Genomic DNA, 17,641 nt, shown 5'->3' on the forward strand with positions numbered 1-17,641 from the left:
GAGAAGCGAAAGGCAAAGGAGAAAAGGAAAGGTAGACTCATTTGAATGCAGAGTTCCAAAGAATATAATCATTAGTTTAGGGCTTAAGGAAAAACATACCCTTGAGCAAGATGAGTTGTTTTATTGTGTAGTCATTAGTTCTGGGCTTGAATAAAGTTGGTCTTAGGCAAGATAGATTGTTGCCATAACAACTCAGATCTTAAGAAAAAAAAACATGTGATTAAGGTGAAGGAATGTAGAAAAATAAAACATTTGTATAAGGAAGGCCCCAGACTCCTTATCAACCTACCTCAGAATTAACTCTTAGTACAAAATAGATAATGACAGCAGCAGTGGTCTGAAAAGAAGAGATCCCTCTGGGATGGATTTGTCCAGCAAGCTTCATGGAACTTCTCGAGGGCTTACTGATAGAGTTTAGATAGAAAGAGAAAGAAAAGAATATATTTAATCTTAAGTATGAATATATCGTTAAATTTTTTCATAAAAAGAAAAAGCATACAACATATTAACTGAATGGATTCTATTTCCTTTAAAAAAGGAATTTAGATATAGGTGTACTTTTCATGAAACTGTGTCTAGGAATGCTGTGGCATCTGGCAGAAACCTTTCACCCCTAGTTTTGCTTGATTTTCTCTCAAAATGATACAAAATAAAGTTCTCAAGTCTTTATTTTTAAAAAGTTTCTTTCATACTGCATTTTGGTTATCTTATTTAAAATTTACATGTGTAGTGTTTCTATTATTTGAGGATTCATGTGTTTTCAGAATGCAGATTATATAAATCAGTCATTTCTCTTAAGGAAAATATCAGGCTCATATTTTTGCCTTAAGGCATTTGAAGAAAAATACTACATCCTATCAACTCCAGAAGCTTTTCACTTCCTGCAGCAGTGTCCTACAGCTGAAAAATCACGCAAGATGTAATGAAGTGCTCTGTTGTCAACTCCCCTCTTTAGTGTGGTAGGAATTCAGAAAAAGGAAATCAGAGAAGCTTGCAAAAAAAAGCCTTGATCCTGAAAAAAGTCTAGAATGTGATGTATCACAGCAGAGGCAAGAAAGGTTGACTGGGACCGGGAAAGATAGGACTTTATCCTTGGGTGTGTCTCTATAGTATGTGGGGATGCATGCATAGGTGATTTGTCAAAACTTAAATCCTTCTACCTGTGTTTTTCTAGACTTTCCAGTTTTCTTATTTTAATATCTTCTCAGCAGCTAAGCATAGAACCTTGCCTAGTTCAGTTCAGTCACTCAGTTGTGTCCAATTCTTTACAACCCCATGGACTGCAGCACATCAGGCTTCCCTGTCCATCACCAACTCCCGGAGGTTACTCAAACTCATGTTCATCCAGTCAGTGATGCTATCCAACCACCTCATCCTCTATCGTCCCCTTCTCCCACCTTCAATCTTTCCCAGCATCAGGGTCTTTTCCAATGAGTCAGCTCTTCACATCAGGTGGCCAAAGTATTGGAGTTTCAGCTTCAGCATAGTCCTTCTAATTAATATTTAGGACTGATTTCCTTTAGGACAGACTGGTTGGATCTTCTTGCAGGCCAAGGGACTCTCAAGAGTCTTCTCCAACACCACAGTTCAAAAGCATCAATTCTTTTTTTTTCCAACGCCGGGGCCCCGCCCCAAAAGCATCAATTCTTTGGCGCTCAGCTTTCTTTATAATCCAACTCTCACATCCGTACATGACTAATGGAAAAACCATAGCTTTGACTAAGACAGATCTTTGTCGGCAAATTAATATCTCTACTTTTGAATATGCTGTCTAGGTTGGTCATAACTTTTCTTCCAAGGAGGAAGCATCTTTTAATTTCATGGCTATAGTCACCATCTGCAGTGATTTTGGAGCCTCCCAAAATAAAGTCTGTCACTGTTTCCATTGTTTCCCCATCTATTTGCCATGAAGTGATGGGACCAGATGCCATGATCTTAGTTATTTGAATGTTGAGTTTAAGCCAACTTCGCCTAGAATGGATAATAAAACTTAACTGAATTAAATTATATTTTGGGGGTAACAATTTCCCACTCACACATACACACTGTGACTCTAATGCTGCTCATCCATCTGCTGCTAACATGAAAGCTCCATGTGCTTTTACCTTGCCCACGGTCCATGTGTGCAGAGAGCCATAAGTAATTCTTCCTCCACCTCCAGGCCCCAGATTGGGAGTGGTCCCATCAGTGGAATAAGACTGGCACTCATATCCACTAAGCTGACAGGCCTGACTTCCCATCTGTTGTTTTCCCCTCTCTGCTTGCTTCTTCAACTACGCACATCTCTTAGGCAATATATAACTTACATAGTATAAGTTATTAAAGGGCAGATGTTAAATCCCATTCTCTATTTTGGATGAAGCGTAGATTGAAGGAATTGGGCATATTTCCAAGGGAGGTTGGCCCACATACACACAGGAAAAAATACCGTAAACTCCCCTGCATACAATCTAAGCCAGATGATACAGGTGCATTTAACACCTGACAGATACATATAATGAGCCCAAGTATAAAACATTACTGTTTATGTGAAATGAAGTCTTATTTTTCATTCTAGGTAGAAATTCTTGCAAAGAAAGATCATTTCACTTATCTGCCTAGAAGATGAACTATTAGGCAGAATATTATATATGGCTAATATTTATCAAGCATGATGTTTAACATGTATAGTGGAAGAGTTGGAAAAGATTTTAAAACTTTGAGGACTTCTAAAGAAATCAGAGCCCAAATTCCAAGTAGATAGAAGCATATGCCTATTCTTGTGTCTCACACACACAGTGCATACACACTAGCTAATCAGTTCCCTTGGACTTAAGAGTTCTGACAGAGCAATTTATTTTAATTCTTGAGTATGAAGCATAACCTAGCCCTGGATGACTTAATGATCTTCCATTCCCTACTCAGGTCCTTGAGTAGTACTGGAAAGTTAGAATTATTGTCACCAGGCTCTTTCAAATTACTTCACTCTTCTGAACCTCATGTCCTAGTGTCAGTGTAAGTTCACTGAGCTAAAAGAAGTAGCATTTTTGTTTTCTTAGATCCAGCATCTGCATGGGTAGCTCTTTTTATTTTGAAAAGTAGCAGATGTTAGACACCACTTCAAAGAATGTCTGACTAACTTTCTCATCCTGAAATTAAGGAAGAGCTTGGAAACATGTTCTTAAAGATATCTTTGGAATTGTTTGCATATTACTTTCTAACATCAAATAAATTGGGTATAAGAGGGGCAAGACTTGAGGTTCACTAAATATAACGGATCTAATTAATAAGATTGTATTTCTCTACTATTCAACCTGGTCAGGTAGGAATTATGAGTAATTTGCATAATATGTAAGAGATTAACTTTGTTTGCTTTTGAGATATTACTCCCTGTAGAATATTCTGTTGCTTACTTTTTCCCATTCTGTACTATGCAGTTTCCCTAAGGAAACAAATTTCTAAAATATTCTTCCTCAGTTTTTCAAATCCATTGAGTAGAACTGAAATTTCAGGACGATGTTTACCCTACAGTTTTGTGTGCCTACCAATAAACATACCACTGGGCAGCCCAGGGGGACTCACTAGACCCAACTTTGAGAATAAAAAAGGGATTAAGGCTCTGTTTCTCCAGTCACCTACGAAGCAGAATGTTTATCATTACTGGGAGTCAAGATACTCTACATCAGGTGCTCTTTTTCCTGGAGAGATCATCCCTTATGTCCTATGATGCTTTGATGAGCTAGCATGATAGATATCAGTCAGATTTTTCCAAAGGGAACTCAGTATTAATCAATCACACACAGTGCTTTGCTTGATAAGATTGGGAATTGTCTCGATTTTGGTCTGACCCTAATTATTTTCAGCCATTTTCAGAATGCAGCCAGAACACTGTAGCTTCCTTGCTTTAAAAGGGGGAGGATCCAACAAGCTGTAACTTTGGAAGCATTCCCCCACATATTTTCATAGAAAGGCACGGGCTTCAAACAAAGTGGTGGTGCTGTGAGCAGCCTTTTTTGTGAAGAGCTGATAGGTGCTCATTTCTTCTATTGAGAAGGAAAAATTTGAGCTTCCAGATTATTCAAATTATCCAAGTATATCATAAATATCACAACTTTAAGAGTCTGGCTGACTATACTGACTCAACTGAATATTTACAAAAAATATCTCAGAAGTCTATAAAATGCCTTTGTCTTTAGACATCAGTAGGATAATGGCAGTTAAGCTTCAAATTATCCATTAATTATTTACATCACTATACATCTGGCAAGGAAGGAATGCACTATTTCCTTTTTTAAAAAGTCTTTCTTTAATAAAACTACTTATTTTAGAATTTTCTTGTGTTATTATCCTCAGTAACAGAAGGAATAGAAGACTGGGTGGTAGTGATGAATGCAAATGTATTAGTTTATTTTAGAGCCAGAAAAGACCCAAAGCCATCTCTGTCTTCCTCTTGCCTTCTGCCACAATTAACCAACATTCTGAAGAAGAAATCACACAAAATTAGATAAGTTTCAAGCCCAACATTCTTATATATACTGATAAACTAACATATTCTTGTGTTTTGTATATTCTCGGCTGTATCTTTGCTTCCTCCTTTCCAATTATATTTTTCCATCATTGAAAGCTTCCTGTCCTTTCCTATTACAGGATTATAGCTGGACAGACATCCGCTGCCCCTTTGAAAAACGAAGAGATGCAGCATGCGTGTTTTGGGACAATGTAGTTTACATTTTGGGTGGCTCCCAGCTTTTCCCTATAAAGCGAATGGACTGTTATAATGTCGTTAAGGATAGCTGGTATTCCAAACTGGGCCCTCCAACACCTCGAGACAGCCTTGCTGCGTGTGCTGCAGAAGGCAAAATTTATACATCCGGAGGTTCCGAAGTTGGTAAGGACTTATTCAGTGTTTGTATTTGTGCTTTAAAGCCAAGCGTATATATAGGCTTTTATATCTAAATAAAAGAGTTGGTATTATTTGTCCAAATACTTTTTGACATAATTTAAATACATAGCTGTCATATTTTAGAGCACATTTCCCTGAAGGTTTACCTTACTCTATAGAAATCATTAAGAGAACTTCATCTTAAATTATGTTAATTATCCAATTTCTGTCATGATAAAGCTTTCATTGACGTCATCTGGATTTGAATTTCATTGGTGCCATGTGAATTAGTTATTTTATATACCTAATCTTGGAGAAGGGAATGACAACCCGCTCCAGTAGTCTTGCCTTTAGAGTCCCATGGACAGAGGAGCCTGGTGGGCTACGGTGCCTAGGGTCACAGAGTTGGACATGACTGAAGTGACTTAGCATGAATGTATACATGCATACATATTATTTGCTTTAAAGATTTCAAACTGAAGTTTGAATTTGGCTTACTTGTAGACCCTTTAAGATCTCTTTATTATAGTCAAGCTTTTAAAATCTATTATCTTTGCTTTTTTTGTATCAGAAAAAGGTAAGACGAATCTTTTTCATTTGCTTCATGCTTTCACTTTTTAATGTAATGACTGATAATCGTATCTTGGGCTTTTTGATCAGAACAGGATGTGGGTATGGGTATAAAAACCATTTTCATTGATAATTTATTAGTGTCTACTAGTGTTCCTTTTCTAAATGAAAAAATTTTCTAAATGAATATTCTACATGCAGACTAGATGCATATTAGCTTTTATATGCTTCCATCTTTTCAAGTAATTTCTTTAGCTAAATAATGGACTTTTAAAGAAAACTAGGAAGACCAAGTAACTATAAGGTGTGGAATTTAAATGTTAGTCTTTTTATTTTCTTTGATTTTTATATTAGCCCAAAGAATGTTTTACTTTTGGTCAGCATATTTATTTTTTACTCCCCACCCCCAAATGTTTGTAAAATGAATACAAGAAAGGTTATATTTTCTAAATGTGATTTTAGGAGGTGACCTTTCCCCTCTTTAAAAGCATTCTTCACAGAATGTCTAATTCAGCATATTTGAAATAACAATAAATCCTTAATATAGTAGGAAGTGTCTTATAGATATACTTTTTGTAGAAAGTATAGTAAATAACTACATTTCTTCATCATTTACTCTACTTAGTTTTTCACTTAAATAGTAACTTTTTTTGTATCTACTATATACTGTTTATTTCCCTTGTGTCAACGGACTGTATCTACTAGATTGGAAATATTTAAAAAGTTAAAAAGATGTTACTGTTAGTCATGATATTACTTCTTCCATTTGGTATTCTTTCATATTTGCTCTTTGTAGGCTTTGGTTTTGAAAGAGAATTACAAGGGTGCTATTGTTTTTAAATATTAGAAAAGTTGAGAAAACTGGGAGATGAGCAATAATTTCATTAAGTTCTAACTTCTTTTTTTCTTGGGAAAGAAAAACACACTTGACCTTTAATAGTATCATTTCTAATAAAAAAACCTCTTTACTGAGCTCCTATAATGTGCAGAAGTTGTAAAACAGGATGAGTGTGTCTTACCATTAAAATGTATAATCAAAGAACACCAGAAACATAACAATGCTATGAGTGTATACTTAAAAATGGACTGGCATGATTTCAGAGCCTTCTTATACAACAATATTCTCTACACAGCTGATAACAGTGAGGAAGAATAGTTTTGTTAATGATGCAGTGGCTATTCTAGAATATTAAATGACAATCCTTAGGATACTCTCAAATAGTAGTTTTATAATTTAAGGTATGGATTTGCCATCTGTAAACAGCTGTTTTTCTCCTCTATAGAAACATTTAGCTAATTCCTGTCATGCATAACTGGGCTGGAAGACATAATAATGTTTCTTACTTAATTTGAAAATCTTCTGAAATCAAACCAGTTTGTTCTCTGAAAGTTTAATTACCAATTAACAAGGCTCTCTGACAGATCCTTTTTTGAATATTTTCCAAGGCCTATACAAACAAGCATAGCTTTTTCTTAAACTATTTCTGTGTTTTGCTGCTGTTGTTCCTTGAGAAAAGACAAGACTCTACAACCCTCAAATCTTTCCTCTAGGAATTAATGATTCAACTCCTCAGCTCACTCCAAGCTCCCCCCACTACCACAACCCACCCCCCCCCCCCCACACACACACATTAAGCTAATCAAGATGGGGTCCTTTTCTTTTTCAGGAAACTCAGCTCTGTATTTATTTGAGTGCTATGATACGAGAACTGAGAGCTGGCACACGAAGCCCAGCATGCTGACTCAGCGCTGCAGCCACGGGATGGTGGAAGCCAATGGCCTGATCTATGTTTGTGGTGGAAGTTTAGGGAACAACGTTTCTGGGCGAGTCTTGAATTCCTGTGAAGTCTATGATCCTGCCACAGAAACGTATGTATCATCAATTTAAAAATCTGACTTCACTATTAACTGTATTCTTTAAGCTCCAAGGAGGAAAATCTTAAAAGGCAGAAGGAACCCGACAGAAGGATTTTGTTCTTGTATTAAGAGTATATTAATACATACACTTTAGAATGTGCTAGGTTCAGGGGCATGTGTATAGGTTGGACCCTTCCTCTACACCTTAAGATATGGCTTGACCTCGTATCTTGTGGGAGCCCCTCTCTTTCTTTCCTGCTTGTTCAATAAATAAATGCCTGACGATGAGCAAATGACTGACTCATCAGACTCAAAATGCCATTTTTTTTGTTTTTTGGGTTTTTTTGAGATATCAGGAAGTGTAGAGAGGGGAAAACAATGTACAATCTGGTAAATTTGCCTTTAATTATAAATATTATATATTGGTTCATAGCTTTAATGAACCATAGCCCTAAGTATAATGTCTTTTTTTAAAAATTTGTGCTTACTAAAGTATGTTTGGATTCACATTTATTAAATAAAATTATTCTTAATCAACTGGGAGGTAAACTCCTTTTAAAAAAGCAAAATATAAAGAAGTAAATGGTTAGCCAGTTTTCCTGATCTTGTTAATGATGGAACCCATCCAGTACAACCAAAAGAAATGTGCTTAAAAAAAAAAAAGAAAGAAAGAAAGAAATGTGCTAGTTACTGAATAGTGGGAGTGGTGGAAAGTATAGTGTAACTGACTAATGAGAAAATGAACACAGGTGATACTCCAGTTAGACCTTTTATTAATAATCAGAAACATACATAGACCTTTAATAAGAAAATTCACTTGTTCATTTGAAAGGATTGTTCTTCCTTTACCAGAAAAAGTTATTGGGTAAATATGTTCAACTTAAATGTTATGCCAAAGAACTGCACCAAAACTCTTGTGCTCAATGTTTGTATTTAGAAAATACTGCCGGGCTACAGAACATACAAGCCTTCTACTCTAGCTATTGCTTTTTTTAAGTTAAGAGTAAATATTTAATTATAAAATATGATTGTCATTAGCAGCTGCTTATTTGTGCTTCCCACCTACTTTTGAAGGATTTAAGGAAGCAAAACCATTAACTCTTTTCCCACAGAAAAGTGCAGTTGCAATTGTTCTTTTCTCATTTTTTGCTCTACTAGTGTCCCGTGTTAGGAACAGAATTGAAAGAAGCTTATCTTGAAACTTGGGGCTTCCTTAGTAGCTCAGACAGTAAAGAAACTGCCTGCAATTTAAGAGATCTGGGTTTGATCCCTGGGTTGGGAAGATCCCTTGGAGAATGGAATGGCAACCTACTCCAGTATTCTTGCCTGGGAAATCCCATGGACAGAGGAGCCTGGAGGGCTACAGTCCATGAGGTCACAAAGAATTGGACACGACTGAGCAATTAGCACTTCTATCTTAAAACTTATCTTTTGCTAAACTGTTGAGACTAGGAAATCTCTTGAGATCATCAAACTTAATACTTCTCAATATTTTTTAAAAATGTACCTTTGTACTGGCCAGGGCTCACTGGGGATACCCCTTATTGTAATCTACCGTCCATCCAGCCAGTTAGCTATCCAGCCCCTCTTGTTCTAAACAGTAGGAGCAGGGTGTATACAGACGGTCCCCCCTCCTGTATCAGTCTCTACTTTGCCTCCCATAGATTCTATACTCAGAAAGCATACAGGTGGAAAACTGTAATCTCGTTCACTCTGCTGCCTAATTATTGTTTCATTTCTTAAAAAGGTCTTAAAAGTAGAACCCATACAATATAAACTCCAGGCTTCTAAATTTTGAGATCTGTATTCAGGCAGTATCAGTGTAAATCAATATATTCTTGTTCATAGTAGCGGGGGAAAAGTATAAAGGAATCTACAACATCAATATTTTTTTTTTAAAAACTAGGTGAATATAATCAGTTTGGGGAATATTTTTAAACTTACACAACTTAGCATTTCTTTTGTATATATTGAGCTTATGTATTAAATTTGAATTCTGTATATTTTCTATTACATTTAAATTCCCTAAATTTTCCTAAGTGAAAAGCTAGTGTAAATTCTCTTATTTTATAACATAAAGTAGGGGTATGTGTATTGAGTTCTTCCCAGTCAGATACTCTGTTTAATGCACTTTGACAGCTCCCTGAGTGCAGAGCCTGTCAGAGGTCGAGTACAGGCTCTCCCACTTCTGAGTTGTATGCTGACCTTTTCCCCTGGGGGTCCTGTGTGTTTATCCTGAAAAATGGAAGGTCTTTAACCAAATGCTCAGAAAATGAGAATACTGACTGTCAGAACTATTTTTAAAATAAACCAGAAGTATGTAAATATAAGGCTACAAGAGTTGTTGATATTTCAGAGTTCTTCATTATGCTCTAAAAAGACGAGTTATAAATAACCATATTAGAGAGTTATACTTATGCCAGATATCCCCCCCCCCCTTCTTTTGTGTGTGTGTGTATGTGTGGTTGTCTGGAGCCTTTTGATTTCTATCACCCATTAAGAGCACCACCTGCACAATCACAGGTGTCAGTTATATGTCTGGGAGTTTAGGCAAAAAGAGATTGAATCTCATAGAAAAAGTAACAAAATTGTGTGTTTAAAGCTACCTGAATTATTCTCTGACATATGTCCACATTATATTCTCAATCTTATTCTTTATAATAGAGCCTGTGAACACAGCAATGTGCTCAGTTCAGCTCAGTTCAGTCGCTCAGTCGTGTCTGACTTTTTGCGACCCAATGAATCATAGCACGCCAAGCCTCCCTGTCCATCGCCAACTCCCGTAGTTTACTCAAACTCATGTCCATCGAGTCGGTGATGCCATCCAGCCATCTCATCCTCTGTCATCCCCTTCTCCCGCCTTCAATCTTTCCCAGCATCAGGGTCTTTTCAAATGAGTCAGCTCTTCACATCAGGTGGCCAAAGTATTGGAGTTTCAGCTTCAGCAGCAGTCCTTCCAATGAACACCCAGGACTGATCTCCTTTAGGATGGACTGGTTGGATCTCCTTGCAGTCCAAGGGACTCTCAAGAGTCTTCTCCAACACCACAGTTCAAAAACATCAATTTTTTAGCGCTCAACTTTCTTCACAGTCCAACTCTCACATCCACACATGACCGCTGGAAAAACCATAGCCTTGACTAGATGGACCTTTATTGGCAAAGTAATGTCTCTGCTTTTTAATATGCTGTCTAACTTGGTCATAACTTTCCTTCCAAGGAGTGAGTGTCTTTTAATTTCATGGCTGCAGTCACCATCTGCAGTGATTTTGGAGCCCCCCCAAAATAAAGTCTCTGTTTCCCCATCTATTTGCCATGAAGTGATGGGACCGGATGCCATGATCTTAGTTTTCTGAATGTTGAGTTTTAAGCCAACTTTTTCACTCTCTACTTTCACTTTCATCAAGAGGTTCTTTAGCTCTTCTTCACTTTCTGCCATAAGGGTGGTGTCATCTGCATATCTGAGGTTATTGATATTTCTCCCAGCAATCTTGATTCCAGCTTGTGCTTCCTCCAGCCCAGCGTTTCTCATGATGTACTCTGCATGTAAGTTAAATAAGCAGGTTGACAATATACAGCCTTGACATACTCCTTTTCCTATTTGGAACCAGTCTGTTGTTCCATGTCCAGTTCTAACTGTTGCTTCCTGACCTGCATACACAGTTCTCAAGAGGCACTTTCTAAACACTCTCTAAACACTTTCCTTAATTTTTTTTAGGTGGACTGAGCTGTGTCCAATGATTGAAGCCAGAAAGAATCATGGGCTGGTATTTGTAAAAGACAAGATATTTGCTGTGGGTGGTCAGAATGGCTTAGGTATGTGATGTTAATTCACTGTTCAACATTATCAGTGAATTTGCTGATATTTCCTTATCCTAAATTTTAATAATGTTTCTTGACATCTTGATACAAGCATTAATTACATGCATCGTTAGATTTATTTTTATAGTTTCTGGGAACTAACATTTTATGAAATGTCATAATACATTTAACATTCTTGTCCATGAATGTAGGTAATAGCCAGCAGTCATTGTGACAGTCTCAGATGGCTTTTGCCCTCTGGGGAATGGCATCACTCTAACTTAAGAAGTGTTGAGTGACAGAAATATTTGAACTTTAATACAACTTTTAAAACTTTTAAATTTAATTTTTAGGTCTCGTGTCCAGGCTCTGAACGGCACTGTTTCCAAACATTTTTTAAACACTTCATGAACATATCAGTATTACTCTTCTAATTGATTATATTTGATATTTTTATTTTCATAAATAATGTTGTACTAAAGAATCTAAAGTTATTGCTTTAAAAAAAATTATATTTATTTTTGGCTGTGCTTGGTCTTCATTGACACGCAGCCTTTTCTCTAGTTGTGGCGAGTGGGAGCTACTTTCTCGTTACGGTATGCAGGCTCCTCTTGTTCGGAGCACAGGTTCTACAGCACATGGCTTCAGTAATCGTAGCCTGAGCTCCAGAGCTCAGGCTCAGTAGTTGCGGCACACAGGCGTAGTTGCTCTGCAGCATGTGGGGTCTTCCTGGGTCAAGGATCAAATCCATGTCTTCTGCACTGGCAGACCACCAAGTCACCAAGGAAGTCCAAGAAATTGCTTTTCATAATGTAGAATTTGGACTGAATCTACAGATAGATTCCACAAAGCTCATTTTAGTCAGTGCTTTTAATCTTTAAGAATAACAAAGAAATAACTTATTTTCCTTCTTCTGTCTCTTTCCATTGCTATTTTTCATAAACTGCTGACAGATAAATGGTAGAAGGAAAACGAACATTTGAATAACTATAATCAAACTTAATCATAAAGGAACTTCATTGAGTGGTTTCCTTTGTAATTTTTCCAAGCAGATAGAACATTTTTAGTTTTATAGAATAAATTTTAAGTATTTATGGTTCTAAAATGATAAATAAAAAATTAAGTTAAATCCCTATTGTGTTAAAGTCAGAATAAGAATTTAGATAGTAGATATGTAACATTGTTACAACTTTTCTGTATGTTTGAACTTTTTCATAAAAAATGTCTGGAAAAATATGAAGAATTAATACTTTAAGAGATTGTAGAATTGTTCACAGTTCATGTTTTTTTCTTTTGAAGGTGGTCTGGACAATGTGGAATATTATGATATTAAGTTAAACGAATGGAAGATGGTCTCACCAATGCCATGGAAGGGAGTAACAGTGAAGTGTGCAGCAGTTGGCTCTATAGTTTATGTCTTGGCTGGTTTTCAAGGTGTGGGTCGACTAGGAAACATCCTTGAATATAATACTGAAACAGACAAATGGGTCGCCAACTCCAAAGTCCGAGCTTTTCCAGTAACAAGTTGTTTAATTTGTGTTGTTGATACTTGTGGAGCAAATGAAGAAACCCTTGAAACATGAAAAATGAGTGAACTTTAAGATTCATTAGAGGCTCAAAAATATGGCCACCGTGCTTTGTTCCAAGAGTGCAGTTACAAAGTTTTAGTTTGGTATTTTGTTTTTTTTTTTTTTTCAAGGAAGTTTCAAGTAAAGTAAGATTCATGTAAAATAGATTTTCTTTTATATGAATTTCCTTAATTGAAAGACCATATTTCAGCTGGCCATATAACCAAGAACAAATCTAGCAAGAAAACTTGTCAAATTATAAGCACTTGGTGAAAATATGAATTCTTAAATGAATTTCACATTTGTTTAAGTATGATTATAGCAGAATGGGGGACTGTCTCATAATTGAAGCAGTCTCATGTTAGCTCTAGATTCTATTTTCATACATCATAGAAGTGCTATGTAGTTATGTCTGTTTCTTTCCAGTCAAAAACTAAGAAATAGTATGAACTGTAAGTCAAAGGTAGTTCTGATGGAGCAGCTTAGTCTCATATAATTTTGCTTGTCTTCATTTGTTCCATTTAGTGCCAAATGTATTCCATTTTAAAAGCAAGCCAGAGTGAGTCAAAGCATACACTTATATCTCATAAAACCTCATAAATACATTTTGGGAGTTAAAATGTAATCAACTCCTCATGAAATATATTCAGTACAATTAAATAATTCTATCTCTTTAAGACAAAATGTGAAGCTTAGCACCCATCATTAATTTTTTAACCCAGGGATTAAAAAAGGATTATACCTCCTCAGTGCTCACTCTGTTAATATTACCTAGCAAAAGAAAGCTACTTATAGCAAATTCTAGGTCACTAGAATATCACTGATAGTTATACACTGTCAATGTTGAATTTGAACTTCCTATAGATTAAAAAGGTACCTAATTTCTCTTCCTCAGCATAACATATCAGCAAATTTGACTCAGTTGTCTCTACAAGTTTTGTAATTAAATATTTGTCATATTAATTACTTATATGTGATCAGTAAATCCTTTACAAAACCAACTGTTCATTTCTTTCCTAGTAATGTTTTACCCTTTTACATTATGAAATGTATGGAATGAGCCATGTAAAGCTGTCACCATCAATGTTTTTACACCTGATAATATTAAATATTTTTAAACTTCAAGTAGACTGCTACGTTCATTCTTCACTTTAAATGTGTTAGGTAGTTTTTGTTTTTAACTTGTGAAGCAATGTTTCTTTTTAAATTTTTATTCTTTATATGAGGGTTATAATCTTAAGACCTAAAAATGTTTAAATGAAAAGGAATTATAAAAGATTATGGTAGATATATTTCCATTTATGTAAGGTTTTATGTACATTACAGTTCTATTAATTTATGTGTCATACAATTCACTTGTTTAAAGTGTACCGTTCATTGATCTTAAATATATGTAGAGTTATGCAACCATCACCCTAATTATGGAACACTTTCTTCACCATAAAAAGAAACTCTATACTTATTAGCAGTTACTCTTCATTCTCCCTGTATTACTTTCTAATGGCTCTTATAACAAGTTACCATAAACTTCATTGCTTAAAACAACAGAAATTTACTCTTTCACAGTTTGGGAGGCCAGAAATCCTAAATCAAGGTATTGAAACGGTTGATTCCTTCTGGAGTTCCTGAGGGAAAAACTTCTCTTGCCTCTCCTGTAGCTTCTGGTGGCTGCTGGCAAGCCGGGTATCTGTTGACTTATAACTGCATCACTCCAGTCACTGCCTCTGTCTTCACATGGACTTCTTCCCTGTGTGTCTCTGTCTTCTGGTACTGTTAGAAGTCATTGGATTTAGCTCACCCTCCTCATTGGTGAAGGGCATGGCAACCCATTCCAGTATTCTCTCCTGGAGAATCCCATGTACAGAGGAGTCTGGTGGGCTACAGTCTGGGGTCACAGAATCGTACATGACTGAAGCAACTTCGCACACACTTAGCATGCATGCATGCACGCACGCACGCACCTCTTTTATTTTTTAAATATTTATTTTGTAATTGAAGGATAATTGCTTTACAGAATTTTGTTGTTTTCTGTCAAACCTCAACATGAATCACACATCGTTTTATTGTAACCAATGCCTGTCTCCAAAATAAAGTCTCATTTTAGAGTTTTAGGGAGACATTACTCAACCCATTTCTATCTCCCAAAGGACCCCATCCCTGGGTAACCATTAATCTTTCTTTTTCTAGATTTGGTTATTCTGAACAATTTTATGTTGGGTTTTGACCTTTGCTCTCTGTTGGGAAAAATGTGTAATATTTTTGAGGGCAGACTATTGATTTGTCATATCGCAATTTGGTTATATTATGTAGTTACTTAATATTACATAAATAATTTCCCATATGGAATATACAACTGTTTAAAGTATTTTAAATAGATTACCCATTTCTTTAGGCTGTATCTGCTGACTAGAACACACTGTGATAAGTATGCAGATAGCTTTAATGTAGGTTAAAATGGAGTGTGTGTGTATATTTCCTTTGTAACCTTAGTAATTCTAATTATTGTCTGTTTTCTGTCCTGGAAATAATCTATGACATTGTTGATATCAGGATAATGACTATAATATGTCGGTAAGTACATTTTCTATTGCTCTCCCACCCAAAATTCCTATCCTATAAAGTGCTCTATTTTCTTTTTAGTAGACATGTGATTGTTAATATTATATTTTTTGCAGTGATACTACTTAGATGACATAACAATTCAGTTTATACTTTTGAAAATCACAGTGTGAACATGAAATTTTAATGTCTTAAAAAAAGTTGTTGCTATCAAAAACATTAATTACAATTGTGACCTAGCTTTGAAAAACCTGAAAAATTTAGTCATGAAAAGGAGCCATTTTTAAAAACCAGCAGTCTGTATTTCTGTTGAAATGTCACTCTTACTAACTAGAAAGCTTTTTTACTTTCCAGGGCTTTAGTCTCTTCTGATAACAAAGCTGTAAAATGGGATTCAAGGTCTGGTTTATTCAGTTCTTTCAGGGGATTTCCCTGTCTTCCAACCATCCATTGAATATGTTAGCACTCTCCATGTGTAATCTCCAGGAGCATTTTTCTATTTATGATTGTCCCCCTCTACAGCATGTTGGTCTTGTTTCAGGTTGTCCTGAGGACATTTTAGTTTGCTTGCATGTGTCACTCAGTTGTGTCCGACTCTTTGCAAACCCATGGACTGTAGCCCACCAGGCTCCTCTGTCCATGGAATTCTTCAGGCATGGATCTTCCCCACCCAGGGGTCAACCCGGGTCTTTGCAGGCAGATTCTTTACCATCTGAGCAACCTTAACATTACTTATGCTATTGGTGTGTTTCTCTTTCTTCTCACTTCTTTTTCAATTGCTTTGATCTTTTCTTTTGGAATCTTTCCTCAAATATCTGGTCCTTGGCTACACATTTATATTTAAAATGAGATGTTAAAAAATTGTGAACTTTCATGTACAAGTGTGAGCTGAAGTGTCAGAGAACTTCATCATATGATAAAGAAATGGCTGCCTGTTTTTGTTTGAGATTGGTAAAAGATCCATAGATACTTTTCTGGGATGTCTGATTCTCCAGAAAATAAAACTTCCAAACTCCAACCCTTTGCGAGGGGGAGGGCAAACTAGGAAGAGACTGTCCTCCTGGCTGAAGGATTTCTGAGCTCAGGAAAAGCACCATTCAACAGGCATAGTTTGGTTCCTCTTTGTCAGTACCATAACTTGCCCCTCTATATTTACGTCCTAGACTCTGAAGCCTCTCTTCTTACCTTTTTGTCAAGAAAAACACCTATTTCCCATCAGGTAGGGGTGAACAGTTAACCCTTTTGCAATACCTGGTGGTTCTTAATTCTTGAGGCCTCTTAATTTTCAACCTTTTCTGGGGACATCAGTTGTCCACCTTAAAGGAATATGACTCTTCCTCTAAGAAATTTACTATGTACTCTTCTATGTATATTCAGTCTTCATAAATTGTGGTTTGAAATTATGGTTATCTCCTAGTATAATCAAAGACAAAGTTTTTGCTTGTTTTACCTCTTATTTTGAGATATTTTTAAGCGGAAAGGGAGGCAGAGGTATTTTTATTCTGTCACCTTGAAATAAGATATTTTCTTCCTATGGCCTCATTCTCCTGATTTCCATCTACTCCTCCCCTGTCACTACTGAGTTCTACATGCCTCAGCCCTAGACTCTCATCATCTCACACAGCACTTTACCTTCTCCACCCTCACCCTCATTTAAAGCTTCAGCCTAACTGGTATTATTTTAGGTCTTTGATGTCAGCAAATTCCTTATACATGCTGGCATCTGCATGGATGAGAAGTCATTGGCCACAAAGAGATATTGGTTACCACAAGGGGACTGCTCAAAATATATATGTTAAGAATAATGGGAGCCAAGTTTCTCACTATGAAAGAGGAAAACAACAACAACAAAAAAAAAACCAGAAGGGAAATAAAATGAATTCTGTGATCTTGGATTGAAATTGGAGGTTATCAAAGTGTGAAGTCATACATATAGAAACCAAAATGTACATTGATGTAAATGTATCTGTCTATAGTATATATCCTCTAGCAATGCCCATGAAAGGATCTGGGAACAAAGATATTACAAAAGCAATGAACAAACTTAAGAGCTCAGATCTTGGCTTCTAAGTACCACCAAAAATGACCCAGGTCTCCTTGGAGAGCAGGGAAACTGTCAGATGACCCTGGAGCATCTTTTAGGCCAGGAAGTGAAGTGCTCAAAGAAGCATGAGATGTTTCAGTTGGGAATGATTTGCACATGAAAATAAATGATATTAACAAAGTATAATCCAGTGAATAAAATCAGAAACAGTCCATACTGATAGGAATAAATAAATGAGTGAATTAAAAGTTTGGTGAGGAATGAGGCTTTACATACTTTCAAAGTCTCTACCTTTTGTTATTACTAACAGAGAGGAAAAGAGTAATTTTACAGTGGAGCAGCTTGCCAGATAACACCTGAAGTGATCAAAGTGAACATCACAA

At 36.2% G+C, this 17,641-nt stretch overlaps 1 protein-coding gene and 1 long non-coding RNA gene across 10 annotated transcripts in view; one reads left to right on the forward strand and one right to left on the reverse strand.

The window, feature by feature from the left end:
- KLHL7 (kelch like family member 7) overlaps positions 1–13,780 on the forward strand; it is a 54,865-nt gene extending 41,085 nt beyond the window's left edge. For all 8 annotated transcript variants that reach the window (XM_065938774.1, XM_065938776.1, XM_065938775.1 and 5 more), the window contains 4 exons: positions 4,627–4,867; positions 7,099–7,300; positions 11,005–11,102; positions 12,387–13,780. In XM_065938774.1, coding sequence (XP_065794846.1) covers positions 4,627–4,867; positions 7,099–7,300; positions 11,005–11,102; positions 12,387–12,670 — 825 coding nt within the window. In that variant the 3' untranslated portion in view covers positions 12,671–13,780. The remainder of the gene's footprint in view (positions 1–4,626; positions 4,868–7,098; positions 7,301–11,004; positions 11,103–12,386) is intronic.
- Positions 1–17,641, reverse strand: part of LOC136170532 (uncharacterized) — a 46,101-nt gene that overhangs the window by 26,833 nt on the left and 1,627 nt on the right. For both annotated transcript variants that reach the window (XR_010663645.1, XR_010663644.1), the window contains exon 2: positions 290–1,971. This is a non-coding gene — a long non-coding RNA (uncharacterized lncRNA). The remainder of the gene's footprint in view (positions 1–289; positions 1,972–17,641) is intronic.

This window comes from Muntiacus reevesi, chromosome 6, assembly GCF_963930625.1.
Source record: "Muntiacus reevesi chromosome 6, mMunRee1.1, whole genome shotgun sequence".
Lineage (NCBI taxonomy): Eukaryota > Metazoa > Chordata > Mammalia > Artiodactyla > Cervidae > Muntiacus > Muntiacus reevesi.